At 42.9% G+C, this 18,169-nt stretch overlaps 1 protein-coding gene across 1 annotated transcript in view; it reads right to left on the bottom strand.

Annotated features, from left to right (window-relative positions):
- Positions 1-18,169, bottom strand: part of MRPS6 (mitochondrial ribosomal protein S6) — a 47,203-nt gene that overhangs the window by 2,053 nt on the left and 26,981 nt on the right. The window contains exon 3 of the mRNA XM_074572557.1: positions 10,451-10,590. Coding sequence (XP_074428658.1) covers positions 10,451-10,590 — 140 coding nt within the window. The remainder of the gene's footprint in view (positions 1-10,450; positions 10,591-18,169) is intronic.

The raw sequence follows: 18,169 nt of genomic DNA, 5'->3' as shown, positions 1-18,169 counted from the left end.
CACCTTTCTATTTCATTTTAACCTCTATGGATCCTATTATGACAGCTCCCCTTTCCTCCTAGTCCACTCAAGCACATCTCCCCATGAAGCATCAGTATAACCTGAAAGTGATATCCCTTAAATGAAGCCATATTACCCAAGCAGGACCAAGCGTCCCAGTTTGATTTAAAAACTGTACCTAACAGGGAGGAATTTGTTCTGCAAGAGGTACGGATTCTTACTAAGGCAACTATAGCGTGAGCATCACACTGCACAGTCCACCTTCATGAAGGTAACCTTGAGTGGTAAGTCCCCAAGACCAGAAGTTGAACTCTGAGTCTGAACAGGAAATACAGGCGGATGGGGTCACGAACAACAGACACACTCGCGTTCTTCATGCTGCACAGAGTTCAGTTTCATCCAACTAAATCTGTTACATCAAAAATATTACACACAAAGCAGACCCGTTGGGCCAAAAATGACTCAAGCGGCGCACGCTGGATTACTGCACAGGGGTGGAATCCACCCGTGGAAAACACAGCAAAGAAACTTCTCCGTAGCCAGATAACCTAATCCTGAAAATGTCAATAGCCACCACTCAGCTCTGAAGTCTTTTTCAGAAAGAGCAGGCTGAAGCACTGAATTCTCGTATGTGAAGGGTCTGGTGGAAAAAATCTCCCTGCAGCCCGTGCTGAAGCAACGAGTCCTCCAGAAGAGATGCCCAGCTGGTGCGGGCTGTGGCAGAGCGTCACTGAAGCCAAGGGACCGGTGCCAGGTCACGTCAGCGAAGGTGCTGCTCCTCTGACTGCAGCAGGGCTACCAAGAGCTACAGGAATAACCTACCTCAAGAAGGATTTGGAGGAACTCTGGTGGGCTCAAGTCCTCCTTGTGAATCCCCACAGGCTTCAATGGGGAATGGGACTTGGCTTAATGTATTTGAAAACTGAACTGCCTACCATTTTCTGATCTCCATAATTAAGACGTGCCCCCCAGTTAAAGTTTAGGGAGAAAAACAATTTTTCAGCTTGGACAACTAGTTATAAATACCGCACAGCAACATCTGAAGGATGCATGCCCCTTAAAAAGGGAAAGTCGTGTTTCTGTTAAAGCCATTAAAAGCCACTGGTAAATTTAACAGATGACACTTAACTCTTCTGCTTGGGAAGACGCCTTCCAAATCCTCTCACAGTCGCAACTTACAGAAAGCAGGATGGGGGGAGAAATTCTAGCTGGTGATCCACTACCACTTTCATGCCCCCTTCCCTTAGCAAGAGCATTCGTTCGTCTTGCAAACCGTGCTCTTTTTTGCGGCACCATTTTAGTCCCACCGTTTCTCCAGAATGTAATTTCATTTCTGCTTGCAAGTCGTATGCTGCTTTTCATTGTGTTCCTAAAACGGCAATTTTTTTTTTTTTCCCCTCCAAAGGCTGCTTTGCAACTTTGTGCTTTCTCTCACATTAGCAAAGGGTGGAAATTTCCACTGACGCACTGTTGATAACTGAAGGAGAAGGGGGGGATGGGAGGATGAGCTGTTACAGCATATCTTTATGACGCCTCGCAGAATAGGTATTTTATCTGACGATACAAAACCGCAGTAATTGGGGACAATGCGAGTTTTTAAAAAACAACCACCACCTCTTCAGCGCTAACAAGCAACGACTGCCTTCCTGTGCCAAAAGAGAGAGAAGGAAAAGAGGGCCAGCGTAAAAAAAAAAAAAAAATTATTTTTTCATTAAAGAAAGAGAAGAAACCAACGGCTGCAAAAGCAATAACCGAACACAACTGACAATGCAATCCCTGAGGAGATCTGGAACCCCTTCCCCCAAAATATACACATTTAAATCAGCTGTCACGAGGCTGTGGGTTTTTTTAATCCACCCTCAATAAGGCAAGCAGCAACCTTAATTTCAGGCAGTGATCTATGACCCGATACGCAAGGCTGTAGCTACTGTTTGTGTAGTAAACAAAACCAAATCCCAGTGAGACTTAAAGACAGGGAAAAATACAGGAATGCAGGAGGGAAACCACCTCATTCTTGCAAACTAAAATGCAAAAGCATTTAGGCTCTCTAGGAGTCGGCCGAGTCATCAGGGGAGAAATGCAGGAAAATTCCACTGATTCACTATGAGACCACAGTTATTTTTGTCAGCCTGCTCAACTGTAAATAGAAGGATGATTTAAATACAGGAGAGCAGACTGAAACATATTAAAACAATCGATTTAACTGAAAAAAAAATTAAAAATCATATGATCTCTAATAAAGGAGAACATACCTTTTCAGAAGAGGAAAAAAAAAAGGGGGGAGAAAAGAAAAAAAGCCAGGTTTCATTTATCCTTTTTAGCATGTTCAAGCCAGAAATTGTTTGAACCCTGAGTCCTACAGATACTCAAATATTTTGCTTTCAAATAGACAGCCTAGGACTTCAAAGAACCCTGAAAAGCACCTGGATCAAAACTCACTCTTAAATCCTCCTAGAATACAACTTTGTCAGCCTGGGGAGCCGAGGGAAAAGCACACGTATGGTGGACTTGGAAGAGGCTGTGTGGTACCATGGTTGTGCCCAAAAAAGGTCTGTATGCTTAAATTTCTCCTTTACACGGTGGCAGTAAGTCTATGTGAGCTTCCCCAGTGGAAGATACAAAGGAAAGAAAATGTTTTGATGAACAGGTAGAGCTGAAGCATCAAACAGGGAAACAGGAAACTGCTTCGAGGAAAGCAAGCTGTGGCACTCGCGTGAGAGCAGCTGGACATTCGTCCTCGTTAAGGTAACCCTATATAAATGAAATTGTTTTGCTACCTGAACGATCACTTCATCTTTGGGACCACTGCATTGCTCTGAAGAGACGTAGTTTGCTTTTCTTCTCGACTCTGGTGGTAGCTACCCTTCCTCAGCAGAGCAGGCTGGCAAGTTCATGCTCAGAAGGATCACCATTTTGTAGCTGGAAGGACTCGTACACGTGTTACTTCTAGTTTTTTTAAAAAAAGGTATGGAATAGATGGACGTCCCTTGAAAGTCACAAGGACAGCAATTGGGCAGTACCAGATCAAAACCAAAAGCTGGTACGTTAGTAACCAGACTGTGCCACAGCAATGACGCAAGTAATCCATAATGAGCAAGTAATTTGGGGAAAAATACATTTTACCACCCGCAGTCTTCAAAAATTTCATTTGCCAAATCCTGTACAAAGATGCCTGTTATTATGCTAATTAAATAATGAAAAGACATTTTGCAGCACTGTAGAAAAATAAAAAAAAAAAATAAATACCGTTACACTGCAAAAAAGAAACCAGCCTGACATCTTTGGAGTATTTGAAAAGTCATGCTCACTGGGCAGCATTTGAAAAGTTTGCAAAATTGTTGTAAGCGGGGCTGAAGTTGCACAGCAAGTATTAATTTTGCTTGTGTCACTTCTCTGCCTTCTGTACAATTCACAGCTTAAAACCCACCAAAATGCTGACTGAGTCCCATCCCACCAGGCCCGCTACTTAAGAGCGGCCATCACATTGAATCAATGTGCTCGCACAAGGACGCTATGGAATTTAGTGCATCAGAAAATGATACTGGTGCCTCAAACATCACCAACTATTGCACCATTTCTGAAACTATTGCAACTATTTCTGAGAAGCACCAAAATTGCAAACTGCACTCCCACCGATAAGGTGAGGGGAAAATAACCGTTTGAGGGCTCTGATAGCTGAGGCACATGCACACTTACATGCATGTGCACGCGGACAAAAGCATTTTAAGGAAAAGTAATGGTTCAACTCATCAATGAAGAAAGCCCCATCTAGTGGAAGAAGACAATCAACTTTGCAGAAAATACTACAAATGTGCATAATACTCAAATATTCAAACTGGTTTTGTTCTCATCCAAGTGCATTACAGACCCAGAACTCCTTTTTGCTGAAGCAGATGTTCTAAAATCTGAACAGAAACAAACAACACAGGTTGTGCATTAGCTATAAATTTCATTTGGTGGTATTAATAAAGGAAAGCTTGCAACCTCTTTCATCTGTTTTTCTTCGCAACCCCTTTCATCTCTTTTTCTTTCCTCCTCTTTTGATGATTTTCATGGCTATTGAAGACCAGAGTCTACCTGAGTGAAGCTAAACATGTCGGTACATTTATCTGCAGGATGAAGTCCTTTAAGTATACAATAGTTTGTGTTTTGCTCAGGGATGGAGAGTAGAGAAGGGTTGTTAAAACTTGTAAACGCTCCAGAGAACAGTTCTGATGGGTAACTATTATTTTACTCTTACAAATAAAGTAAATAAAATCGTATCCAAACAGCGTGGGTTATTGGAAGACGCTTCAGCATCTCCTGTCCACACGGAATACTATTCTGCCACAAGCTGCTTGTTTAAAGATAAGTTGTGTAAGCTCAGATACTTTATGGGAAGAGGAAAAGTTTGAACGTGTAACATAATTTACATAGATATGTTTCCAAAATATTGAAATCTCTTAACCAACATGATGCTCAATTACTGAAATACTCCTCTTAATTACTGAAATGCTCCTCTTAACAACGATCTATTTCTTGTGCGTGGGGCCACCGCGTCACCAAGAAATGGGAGAGTCATGCCGCCTTGTCTGAGTACACGCTTTGGCAAAGTAACGTTACATCCTGCGCCACATAATGAAGGCAAAACACACGGTGGTCCCGCAGGAGGGACCCTAAACCACCCAGAGGGGGTGGGAATGATTTGTGGGAAGGCCAGGATGGCCCCCCAGCCTTCCCTGCCGCTGTAGCTTGGTACTTGCAGCTCCTGGGGAGGAATCGCAGCCCTGCAGGGACTGGAAGCCAAGTTGAGTTCATCATGCTGCATCCTTGGGCAAAGACCTCCTTGCCTTGCCTTTTTCCCCCATCCCACAAACAAGCCCACAGCACAACTAACACTGCAACCTGGATTTTCTGACTCCTGATCCCATTAGACGCTCTCAGTGCATATACTCTGTGCTCTTTAGTGGACCCTGGCAGTCACCAGGGTCCCTGCACACCTTCTACAGAAAATTCCCCACGCGCGTGTTAAGATAAGCTCCCAAAATACAATTCATCAAGAACAAAGAGTAGGACCTGAGTTTGCTATTTCAGAGAACAAGTGGGCTGATGAGATAACTGGGAGTGAACAGCAAAACAAAAAGATTAAGAGGCAAGCAAGCAAATAACAAAAGAAAATTGCCATCTTTTCAAAATCAAATTTGAAAGGGAAAAAAACAACAAGGCAATGAAAAACTGGCAAATAGAACATGGAAATTGTTATGAATAATCAGAATTACACACAGCGTAGCTGAAGAACTCCTAAATAAATGAAATAATAAAAATGTGGGGAGAAAGATCTAAAAATATTACTGTATTACAGGTAGATTTAATAGGGGGAAGCACCCACATACACAAAACAAAATAGAAGGGAAAGGCCACAGTGCTCTACCTATTTACAAAACTGTACTAAATCTGAGGACTGATCAGGCTGATGTATATCATCTTTTCTACAACGGAGATAACAAAAATAAGAAGAGAATTAACATTGGCGGGGGAGGAAATAAAATCACTCACAACAAATCTCTAGGGGACAGCAAGATGCCCAGTATTCAAAACCCAGCTACACCTGGCCACTTTCTTCTCCCCAAAGCCCCTGTCATAGCTCCTTCCAGTTCGCTGGTCTGCAAAAGGTTTGAGCCACTACCTTCCCAAAGGAGTGTCTGAATCTTTGGGTTTTTTTTTCTTTAAGATCTGTTTTGCAGCCACCCTTGTACCATCTCCCCAAAGTAAAAATACCCTACATACCAACCGCGTCCCCCAAACCACCTCCTTTATCTGATGCCCTGAAGCATGAAGTGTCACAAGCGTATGATTAAGGCATAGCCTGGCGAGGCCAAAGAAAACAGGTACGCCGCAAAGTGCAAGCCCACAGACTGTGCTACTGAGATCTACCATTTTACAAGCAGTCGCAATATTCTCCAGTTTAGCACTGACCAAATATGCAGCAGTGGCTCTGCAATGTCATTGCCCAGCCCCAGCCTGGACCCTTTGTTTGAAAGCTGCTTTGAGAGATTCAATGCTTCTCTATCATCTTAAACAGCAAACAAATCCGGAGCTTAAACATTCCTTGAATTCAAATACTATTACACACCTTATTTAAATCAGTTCACTTTTGTTTGTTCCAGAAATAACCACCTCCTGATACATGTAATACAGTATTAAAAAAAAAAATGCACCATGTTAAAAGCAATTTTAATACATCACATTAAAAATGATAAACAAGTAGTGGCTAGTAAAACAAATACTTGGCACAAACCTATTGCCCGTTAGCAGATAAAAGTTGGAATCCTTATTTACATTCTCCTACTGTTTTTTTGGGCCCATGGTGGCCATGGGCAAGTCACTCAGGCTTAATACCTCCACTAAATTTACATACCTAACCAACACTGGAACCAATGTGTCCTTGTCATATTTTAATCATCCATAAAGTGAACAGTATTTGTTATGATTTAGTGAGATGTTACTTGAATTACACTCTTAAATACTTTAAAAACAAAACAGTAATGTTCTACTACGGCAATTAATACCATAAATGTGAATTAGCAGCTAGTTCAACTTCAGTTTAAAATATCAGTAAACCAGTGATTTAAAAGTTTGATTCTTCAGACATATCCACACAGCTCCTGAAACATACTACTTTCATAATTACTTAGATGCAAAAGCTGTCAATATTAGGACTCTAAAAAAAGGAGGGTGTTTTCTGCCAAGAGATGCATTTAAGAGAAGGACCTAAATTCGTTTTAATACATATATATAATGCACCACCTGCTCAGTGAATATAATTTCCTGAGAAGAAACAAGTCAATTATATGTATGATCTGAGGTCTTCAAAGCTGCCTGGGAAAGCAGAACTGCTCATTCCAGTGACAGCTGCGGGCCACAATCCCCTATGGCAGGCTTTGAAAAAATCTCAGCTTTACAGATCAATTGGCAGGAAAATTCTCATTCTCTGTAAAGTCTCCTGGATATTCTTAAATTTGTAATGTGCCTGTAGTGCAGTATATCTGAGACAGATGATGCCAAAGCACTACAGAACTCAGAGCAGGAAAAGCACTTTGTTAAGGAGACAACTATCCTCCCTATTGACCTATGAATATGTATTTTTCCAGTTTAATTCTTTACTGTTCACTAAAGACACTACCAAAACCTGGCTAAGTCCAGCAGTACCTTTGTCGTGCACATCGCACTTGTCCTTTTGCTGTCAATCACTCAGTTTTATGACAGGCTGTATATATAGACTTGAATTGCAGTTAAGAAATGGAATTAACTACACGAAGAAAACATAGAGCAAAAGTCTGGGAGAAGGATGACCAGTAGGCATGCCACAAAGCACCTCTCAGCTGACCTGTGAATAGCTGGTGCTGCCACACTGATGGCTCTGGATCCGAGGTAAGAGACACAGCCCGGATAGCTCTGGGAGTTTTAAAGCAGCACAGCTACGTCACGACACTTGGTAAGGAAGAGGAAGATTGCTTAATTTTGCTTTCCGGGCAAACACCCCACGCAGATGGGGGAATCCCATGCCATTCTGAGTGACAGGAAGATGGTTCATGCAACGGTCACCAGGACAAGAGCTGTCTCTAAGAGACACGCTATTAAGCTGTGACCCATGCCACAACTATTGCACTGCACTCATTTTCATACAATTTGTTGCTATGAATATTGTATTCCACTAATTTTCGTATCATTTACCAGCCAGGAGGTCTAGGGAAATAACAGATTCAGCAAACATCCTAAGCCCCCAACCATCTACATACTAGTGGAAGATAAACGAGCTGAAGCTCTGCTAAGAATCACAAAGCTAAAAAAATAAATACAATTTTAAAAAGGCAAACAAAAACCCAACATGAAAAGCTTTGAAAGAATCAACACTGCCCCCCCATGCTATCATTTGCACTCTCACAGAAGCCCTTTCAGTTACTTCAGAAAAAGCCCAGCCTAAGAAGAAGGTGACACACTGTACTACTACATACACCACTCTACACCAACTTGCTAAGAAAGGTGACACACACAGAACTAAAAACTGGCCATGGGAAAGAAAAGACATTAGCATTTCTTAGTACGCAGAGGTGTATATTCAGCTTAGTGAGGTATCTTTAAGAGTTATTTGTTTTTTAACTTTGTCCTGTTAAAAAAAAATATTAGTTTTTACAGATGCTGTAAAGTAGAACCGACCAATTTTATAAGGTGGATCAAGAACTGACTTTTCACTTCCTATTCCTAGATTATCTTTAATATCCTGGGTAAATTATTCTCCGGACCGTATCAAATATTGGATGGCATTATCAGGAATCCACCATACCTGAACACCAAACTGCAATCTCCCCAGCGAAATCTACAGAAATACGATTCTCCCACATTACCAGGCACTGAAACTGCCTGCTGCTTCCCCTTGTAACTTCTCACTTCTCCTGAATTTGAGTTCTCCAATTAAAAGCACACAAAACAACAACTATTTCCTGTAGTACTCTCTCTCAATCACTTCTCCCTTTCAAGAAGCCAAGGAATACAGGGGAGGGAACTGCCATATTCAAACACAGAGGATCCAAATCCAGGGCAAGCAGAATGACTGCTGAATATTCAGAGACACTTGAACTGGGAGGTGGAGGAGGCACAGCGACAGTGGCATTAATCTGATGGCTTCCTGCCTGTGTTTCAAGACACGATCGCAATTATTTCCTACTTAAATTTGCCTCATTCAAACATAAAATATGTCTGCTCTGCGGACTCTGCAAAGAGGGTTACAGTCTAAAGATCCCCTCATCCTGCTTATTAAGTAGGTAATCTGCTACAGAAGTAGTAGATCTGCTACGGGTTAGGCCAGTTTACACACCTGAAAGATCCCCATGAGATATGGCTTCTATTCATCTCTGCCATGTAGTTCTTGTGATGCTGGTTACTGTGTTTGCCTGTCCTAGTTTCCCTGTTGAAGAACCCAAGACCTGACCTGCAGAAGCACTGCCACCCGAGCCAAGCACAAACTGTCATCTGAAGTGGTGAAATGTTACAGAGTGCTAAGTACTCTAGGGGAAAAAAAAAAAAAAAAAAACAAACCTAGAAGCTAAAAGTCTCAACTTCAGTATCCAAAACTAGTGGAACTTTGTCCCTCTGCCTTAGCTCCCCACCTGTACAAAGAGAGTAACACCAGCTCCTCGTTCTGCTGAAGCCATCGGAAAAGATTTCAGTGTTCACAAAATGCTGCTACTCCAACAGAAGGATAAGGTAATTTGTAATTCTGTCTTGAGACAAGGCTTTGATTAGCTGCCGTGTGTAGGCAACAGGACTTCATCCCAAAATGCAGAACTGTCAGGATAAAGCCACGTTTTGAAGGACACCATGGAGCAGGAGCGCAAGACGGTCACGGCCACAAAGCCATTGCTTTCGGTTACGTAACAGGCATGTGGCGGAGATTCCTCCCCTACCCTTTCTGTCAGCCTGCTGACGGAAGCGTCAGTGGCAGCTGTCACCACCCCCACTTCGCAGGAGAACGAAGAGGTCCTCAGAAGAGGGAGTGAAACCGTGAGTCAAACCCAGGGGAGAGGATCCAAGACAGGCTTCATGAAAGGGGCACCTCTGGAGTCACCTCGCCTTCCCCAGTGCCAAACACCCCTCAAGGACGACGGCGGGTAGGCAGGTTGGCCAACCACCCGGTTACACGCAGTTCATTTACGGGGATTAGGAGGAGCATGTAGCCAGTTGTTATTTTGATTACCGCAGGCAGCCCCAGCGCAGTGCGGGTTGCCTAGCAACATTTCTCGGTCCTTGCGAGAGCCAGCATCCATGTCGGAGGTAGCCTCGAGGACCAACACCACGCCGGCAGCGTCAGCGAGCAGGGAGTGCGATCCACAGCACCTTCCTCCGGCACCGCGGGGGAAGCCTGGCATCCCAGATGCCAGTTCCCAGCTTCATTTACATTTATTATACTTCCCATAAACCACACTGTTATCTTTAATATCCTTAAAAAAAAAAAGTATCAGAAAGACAAGCAAGTCTCGCAGGATACACATGGTAATTAACATTTAGTTCAGATGCATTAGAGAAAAAGAATCAATCCTGCCAATTAGCAACCAGCAGATTAAGTATACGACTTTTATCAGTAAACAGCCTGACTGGCTTGGAAAATAGCCACGTGAAAACGACATGACAAAATAGCATTGTGTATGTTGGGGAAAGTAGTTCTGCAGGCCTGGACTCGGGCTACTTGTGACGACTAAACGCTAACAAAAAGCCGACACCACACAGAATAAAACAGAAAACACTTGAAGCAGAACACATGCACGCACAAACAGCCACGTACCACTTCACTGAGATCACAGACGTTACAGGTGTACTCCCACATAGCACAAGGAAGACCAAACAATGAGAGTTACACAGGTACATTTATAAAGGAGCACTCAGAGGACTTTAAGGAAAAACGCATCATGCATACCCTCCTCTTCTGTGGCGCTCCTTGTGCTTGGAGATCTTGTAAGGCAGAGACCTTTCTCCCAGGTTTTCTAGGTTCCTCACAATGGCTCCTCTCTCCATAAGAGTCTCAACAGTGCGCTTCAGCACGGCTGCAGTCTCAGGCTTTAAAAGATTAAAAAAAAAAAAAAAAGAGAAAGGGAGAAATGTACACAAATCTGGTTACTCTTATTATATGATTAGAAGGGACACCTGTACTCATACAGCTTAGTGCTGGAAGAGATCATGCCGTAACCCAGGAGGGCAAAGTGGAAGCAGAAGCAGACCTCCTCCTAAGGAAGAAAATTTTTAAGAACAAACAGCCAATTCCTCTGTGAATTATGGCAACGGCAAAGTTTCCACCGATTTCAAAGTCAGGTCCCAACAGCGGCAGGAGATAGTTAGTGGATTCAACTCACCTGGTATCACTTTGGCTGACCCTTGCACAGGTGTAAGTAAATACATGTGGCAAAGAGCAATTATGAATCAGCAACAGTTTTAAGGTCCCTGAACCACCAATACTCATTAATATTGTTCACGGCAACATTTAAAGTAAACAGTGCGGGAGGAACACTAATCTGTGGCTTGCTACAGAGACAACAATTAGCGCCACATTCATTTTGTATTGTCATTTCAACTGCACGTGCATAATAGATATTTGGAGCCTTGGCTAAGTCACTGCACATCTCATCACTTTTGCATAGCCGACATCCAAGCCCTTTTAAGAGTTAAGGAACTGACGTGCAGTAATTAGTCTAACATGCAGAGATTTCACTCCTTAGAAAAACAAGTTTGAGGGACAGGCAGCCAAAAAACAGTAGGTAAAACAGATGTAACGTTTTCCTGCTCACTGCGTATCAGGGCTCTTTTAGAGTGCTGAATCATTTTGGTAATGACACTCAACAGTATCTATGAAAATGTTAATAAAGTACAAATCAGAATGTTTTGAAAACAACTGCAAACTTACACACTCTCAGCAACAAGAAGTATTTTAAGAAACAGATCTCCTACAGAGAAAGGACACTAAATGGCTGTCCAGCTGAACACAAACCAAACCTCAGAGCTTTCTTCTGTGCTCCTTGCAATGCTTCATATCAAGATACGTTACCAAGTCTACTTGTCCAGTGAGATGGCAACAGCTGTAAATGGAAAAGTAACAAAAGAGCTGATTTTCAGCTTTATTCAGATTTCATTACATCAGACCACCATAATAACTTCACTGTCCCTTCTCAGCCAGAAGAAAACTTGTGTAAGCCTCCAATCACCTTATCTATAAGATGACTGAAAGTTCATTGCCTAAGATAGAGATGTACACCGTGATTAAGGAAAAAGGTTATTTAATGTCCAGATCCCTTAATGGAAATTGGTGGTAAAAGGCGATACCAGAATCTTACAACATGCAGTGCAGCCCATGCTCTGGCGTGTGAAATTTCTATTTCTACTTCTGCATACTAGATTCAAGTACTAGAGAGTATCCCATCAACACAAGGATTTTCTTCCAAGACTGGATTCTTAATCTTCTCTATATGCTCATATTTTATTTCGCATTTCACCCTCTAGTATGTCTGACAACTACCACCAAGCAGCCATACGCAGTCCTCTCTCTCTCCACAAACACAAGGAGAAGGACAAGCAAACACTATCAGAGAAGAATTGGGAAGCAGCAGCGATGGCATGTTACCCCCTCAGTACTTTGAGCAGTATCCAAGGAATGGGAAGGGTGACTGTGAAATCTGTTGGCTGAGCTGACAGGACTGAAGGTGAAGAAGAGAATCAAGAAAAGCCAAGTAAGGAGATCAAGCAGTGTCTTCACAAGAATGCCAGCAACTAGGATAAAGCATAGAACAAAATCTCTTATTCTGCATCATACCCATGTGTTGTTTTGCCCCAGTGGAAAGCGTTCTTTCACAATTCTGCTATTGGAGAAACACCAGTAACAGCCAGTAGCTCCACTTTACTTGACCCTGTCCTCCACACTCCACAAATGCCAAAACACACGGGGAGAGAGAGGGGCAGAGGCTCTTTTCTTAAGACTTTCCCAATGAAGAGTATCTACTCAAGCTCCTTATGGCTGTTGTAGCTTGACTTACATGGCACAAAGGCAAGAGAGGCAAGAGAAGCTGGCCCAAAATCTCTGCGGGTTTTATGCTGCTTCCATCAATGCAGGATTTCAGCACTCAAATCCACCTAAATCAGGAGCTACTGGTGAGAAATCTTCATTTGTTGTGAAGCAATAGCTTCGCACAGACAAGCCAAAAACTGAGGTAACAGAGCTGTGAGTGATATCCATAGTTTAATGCTGTGAGAACCATACCAGAAACCCGGCTTCAAGAAAGAAGCGGAAAACCAAGAACAACTGAGTTTGTGAAGAAGGCACCAAGGTACACATTGCTATCTAGAAGGTTTTGCCTTTTAAACAAGAACCTGACACCGACCATTAGGATTTTACTTACCCCCATTAGTAAGGGAAATGAGCAGTTTTAGGAGAGACGGGACAGCTAACTGAACAGCTGTAATACTTTGTGCGCTGCAGCGCACCTGTATGTGCTTCCAACCCTAGGCGTGAAAATACACTCTGGGAAAGTAACAGGATCTGCCATTCAGGCCCTCTCCCACTGAGCCTGCTGTGCGCGGTTAGGTTGCAAAAGCTTACACAGTGCTCAGACAATTATCACAGGAGAAATCTGTCAGGTCAATGAATAAAAATACTGTTTACTGTTGTTACTTGTCTCCCACTTGCATAGAAAATGCTGCTCCATAAACAGAGCTCTGTTCAAAGGAGATCTTAATTGACTGAGACCTTTAGACGAACAGCTGTGCGTCCAATGGTGGAGCTGCCTGCCATACCCTTCTTAACAGCCATGCAGATTTAAGTTAAATGTTATTGGGTAAGCTTACTCCTCTACATCCCCTCATACCCTCAAATGACACATAAGCTTTTTGTCTCTCTTACGCATGCCAACAGATCAGCACATTCCCTGAGCGGCTGCATGTCCAACATGATGTGCAGTTTCTAAACACAATGAAGCCTAAGATCAAGTCCCATGTATTTAAAAACAAAACAAAACAAAAAGAACAAGAAAAGAAAGCCACAGATTTCTACATTAAGGATTGTAAAATATTATGTGTTTTTGCAACCTCCCCACTTGCGGACGTACTTTGAAAACATAAACTAATTGTTGGTTTTCAAAGCTTGTCACTGTAATCCCTCTCATTCCTCCTCTCCAAAAAAGATCATGGTTTATCATAGCTTGCCTAAAGCCATCAACCAAACTATATATAGGCTAGCCTTTGCTAACCATAATATCCACAGACACAGGTTCCTTGGTTTGCCTCAGAGCCAGACCAGTTGAGGACATAGGAAATGGTATTGCCTGGCTCCCAACCCAGGAGCCACAACATTTTTTCCTGAACAGCCAGCAGTAATTCCAGTACCACAGATGTGGGGAAGCAAAGATTGGGGGCGGGGAGGGGGGTAAGAAAAGGAGAAAATGGAAGCTGGTGCCAGGATATCCATGCTGGAGAGCAGGCAGCGCTAGAAAGAGCGCGTAAGCCCTGGTATGTAATTCTAGCTCTTGTCCCCGCTCCTGTGTGGACAGTCAACCCAGAGCCCTTTCGACTGGCTTCACCCTTAGTGAACCTGGTGAACTTCGTTAGTGAACTTGGTTGACTGTCATTCGGCCATGAGTGGTTACCTTGTTCTCAGAAACTACAGCTCTTTGGACATGACCAAGCTGTGGAAGGAAGAGGAGGGAGGTCACTGCAGACTGTCCAAGGGCTTTTCCTTGGAAAACTGCTCCTGGAGGAAGTAACTGAAGGACTGTTCTCTACAGATCAAGATTCCCCGCTACCTCCACCCTACACTTTTTAAACTTGCAGCTGCCCAGAAGAAGTATGTTAACTACCATGTCAACCCTGTTGCCCTGCCGGGCAAAACCATCACAACAGAGGTACGCTACAAAACATACTTTCTGCATAACGCTGGCCTTCTCCACAGATGAGGATCGCTGTGGCCATGTTTACCTGGTGGCTGCACCGCCAGGAAGACCCTGCACAGCTGCTGACCACGCCACAGGCACGACACACATCAAGATCAGCAGGCACCTTTCCACAAAGAGTCCAGTTCAGTTTATTTAAAACTCCATATTCCCATGCGCCCAGAAGTTATTCATAGCCTGAGGTGTCACGCAAACCACAGCTGAATACCATGCCCTAAGCACTTCCGCCATACCTCTGTCTGCTCCCTTTCTCCTCACCAGTCTTTCAGTTTATCGCAATCGTCACCCGAGCGCGAAGAAAGCTGTTCAATGCTCAGACTTCTGCCGCATCTCACCAGGCTGCACAAATGGGAGCGGATGGGGATGCACAGTCCATCACCGCCCAGGATCAGAGCCACAAATGCCTGGTAATGACCAGCAAGTACTACAACGCAGCACCAACAACCTCTTCTTGAGGGGAAGTTATTATATGCCACCAGCATGAGTAATAGCACAGTTTTTATCAGTCATACAGAACTCGCATGGCAACCAGCAAGTGTATTAAAAATAGGCGAACAGAAAAAAAACGGGGAATACTCTGACAGCAAAGCATCATCATTTCTACTAGAGCCCAAATGGACATGAACTCCTCAGCCATGAAGCTGCAAAGTGCAGCTCGGAGACAGACCAGAAACATGGCAAGAGCTTGAAATAAAGCTTTTGTAACGCTGATGTCTCCTAAAAAACAAGTAGCCACCCACCCAAACCTAAAGGAAAGGACAACGCTGTGGCTGGAACTAGAGCCATGTGAAAAGGCTCTGCGCCACTGCTCAATTTTCCATCTCGTTAGCTGGCCAGAGGGAGCTCAAGAGAGGACAGAGATTCAAAGGAATAGAAAAAACAGAACTGGCTAAAAAAGAAGTCTTCTCAAGCCACCAAAACTCCTCCAAAAAGAGTCTTTAGAGAGAGAAAAGGAAGCGGACACCAAATACTTAGTTTTAAGGCTAGGACTGTACTCAAGTTCTTCTGGCTACTCATTCAGTTCAACAGGAAGCATTTAAAGTCAGAGGGCACATCTCCTTAAATTACAAACAGAAAGAAATCCATCATAATTAGCTTGATTATCACTTCAATGTAGTAATAATAGGATAAAATTATGTCTTTTTTTTGGTTGTTAAACAGTTACAAAAGGTTGTTCTAAAATTATTTGCTGAGGTGGAAATCAAAGAATGCACAATATGTTTAGAAGAATGCTGCAATTCAAAAGCAGCAAAACTGGGAGGGGGGGGCAGGAATCAACTCCTTACTGTCATTTACTACATAATAAAACACTAGAAACTTATTAGTGAAAATGATAAAAAAACCACACATGCATTTGTGAACTAGCCAAGATCAACACTGGCATGAGAAAGAAGAGCTCTGCAATGAGAAACAAGGGGAAGCGGGAAAGAGTCATTTAATTGTCACACCCTGTTTTAGTATACAAGACGACACCGCAAACAGATGAAAAAATAATCAGCAGATTAAGAATGGACAGCCAAAAAAAAAAATTAGCGTATGCCAGGCATACAACACAGCTAGTGGCAGGGTTGTTCTTTATCTGCCTAGGAAACAAACTTGAACTCGTGGTGCAAGATGCAAAGCTGCAATTACTATAAAAGCATAAACACCACAGAACAGCAGTCCTGTAGGGTACAACCACTGAAGGATACGTACTATTCAGAAAAGATCAAAATAAAGATAAAAGCAGTAGATCAAGCAAACAGAAGATGACAGAATGGTTTTGGTTGGAAGGGACCTTAAAGATCACCTGGTTCCAAGCCCCTGGCCATGGGCAGGGACACCTCCCACTAGACCAGGCTGCTCAAAGCCCCATCCAGCCTGGCCTTGAACACCTCCAGGGGTGGGGCATCCACAGCTTCCCTGGGAAACCTATTCCAGTGCCTCACCACCCTCACGGTAAAGAATTTCTTCCTGATATCCAATCTAAATCTCCCCTCTTCCAGTTTAAAACCATTACCCCTCATCCTATCACTACACTCCCTGATAAAGAGTCCCTCCCCATCTCTCCTGTTGGCCCCCTTTAGGTACTGGAAGGCCACTATAAGGTCTCCCCAGAGCCTTCTCTTCTCCAGGCTGAACAGCCCCAGCTCTCTCAGCCTGTCCTCATAGGAAAGGTGCTCCAGCCCTCTCATCATCTTCGTGGCCCTCCTCTGGACTCATTCCAACAGGTCCATGTCCTTCCTGTGCTCATGTGAGAGCCATGCTGCACCCCTGCTAAAAATGGCCTGCAAGTGACTGATGAGTGCAATCAGGATGTCCTGAAACTGAGGACTCTGGACACCTGCCTGGAAGTTTGGACCTGGGCAGGGGTGGGGCGCGATGGGTCTAAGGAAAGCTGGATATAAGGCAGCACTGGGTAGGGACAGAGGTTTCTGTAACTACAGCAGTTAAAATTTTCCCTGATATAGAATAAAGAACACATGGGAGAAACCCAGGTGCTCCTGACCATGATATCCATTTCGTATTTCCATCAAACACTGACTGAACAAAAAGGTGTGATACTATTTTAGAAAAGGACTATGGCAAACAGTGAGAAAGTTACAGCAGGCAAGTCACCAAAAATAAGTTTGGGGGAGTGATCAAAATTGACTCAGTCTGAATTAAAAATAACACCCCATCCTCAAAACAGATCTTTAATTAGCATTTTAACAGGGTATAAGACAAGTAACTGGCAACTTCACCTGACACAAATAGGAAGCCCAGGGACTTGGATGCAGAAGCAACTTTTAAAGTCAAAAAGTGATGCTAGTATATCTTCTGTTCCGAAATCTACCTTTCTTCTTCAAAGAATCTAAATTCTAATTTTTTTATTTTTTTTTCACTCAGTATTTAAGATCAAAGAAATTATTAAAGAAACTGAATTAAAAACTAAGCAATACAAGTACCCTATAAATACCAAGTCACAGTTAAATTAACACATCAGTCTCAACACTGAACTTAGCTGAATTTAATTCATTTTAGGGAGTTGATACTCTTAATAATTTCTGAAAAGAACTCTAGAAGGTGTCTTTTAAGTCTGACAGCAACCAAATCCTCCACGATTCAAGGCCATTTCAAGGGTTTATTACTAGAAACAGTTAACGTAACAATTGGCCACAACTTCAGAAACAATTAAACACCTTCCTTAAAACTCCATGTACAAACTTACCCTCTTCTTCTCAACCACAATAAATTATAGCATGGATTTCAAATGCAATGCTTCTGGTCAGCTCAAGTCTGCTTATCAGAAACTTGCTAAGACCCAGCTTACCAGAAACTACGAGTAAGTTTTTTTCCTCTCATGACTTTCAGATGCAAATATATTTCATCAAGTTTCCCTTATATATTCCTTAAGCCTAAATAATCAAGAGTGGAAAGGGAAAAAAAAAACCACGAAAAAACCCATGGAGGGAATTATTTTCAAACACCTTTTCTCCCTGGTCTTTGGAACACATGCACACGCACACACCCACACGCACGCACTCACATGCAATTCCTGTTGTTTCCACATTTGTTGTTTAAGATGAAAAACAGAAGACATTCCAATGAAGAGAACAAAAAGATAACAGTAGGAGCATAAAAAGGGGAAGGTGGGAGGAAAAGAAGCCTTCTCCAATCTCGTGATACAGAAGCTGAAGCCACGGCCAAGAACCCCGTGCTTCTTTCGCCATCTCCATACTTATCCC

The sequence above is a fragment of the Larus michahellis genome, chromosome 1 (assembly GCF_964199755.1).
Source record: "Larus michahellis chromosome 1, bLarMic1.1, whole genome shotgun sequence".
Taxonomy (NCBI): Eukaryota; Metazoa; Chordata; class Aves; order Charadriiformes; family Laridae; genus Larus; species Larus michahellis.
The sequence above is the reverse complement of the archived record's forward strand: the minus strand, read 5'-3'. Positions and strand labels throughout refer to the sequence as shown.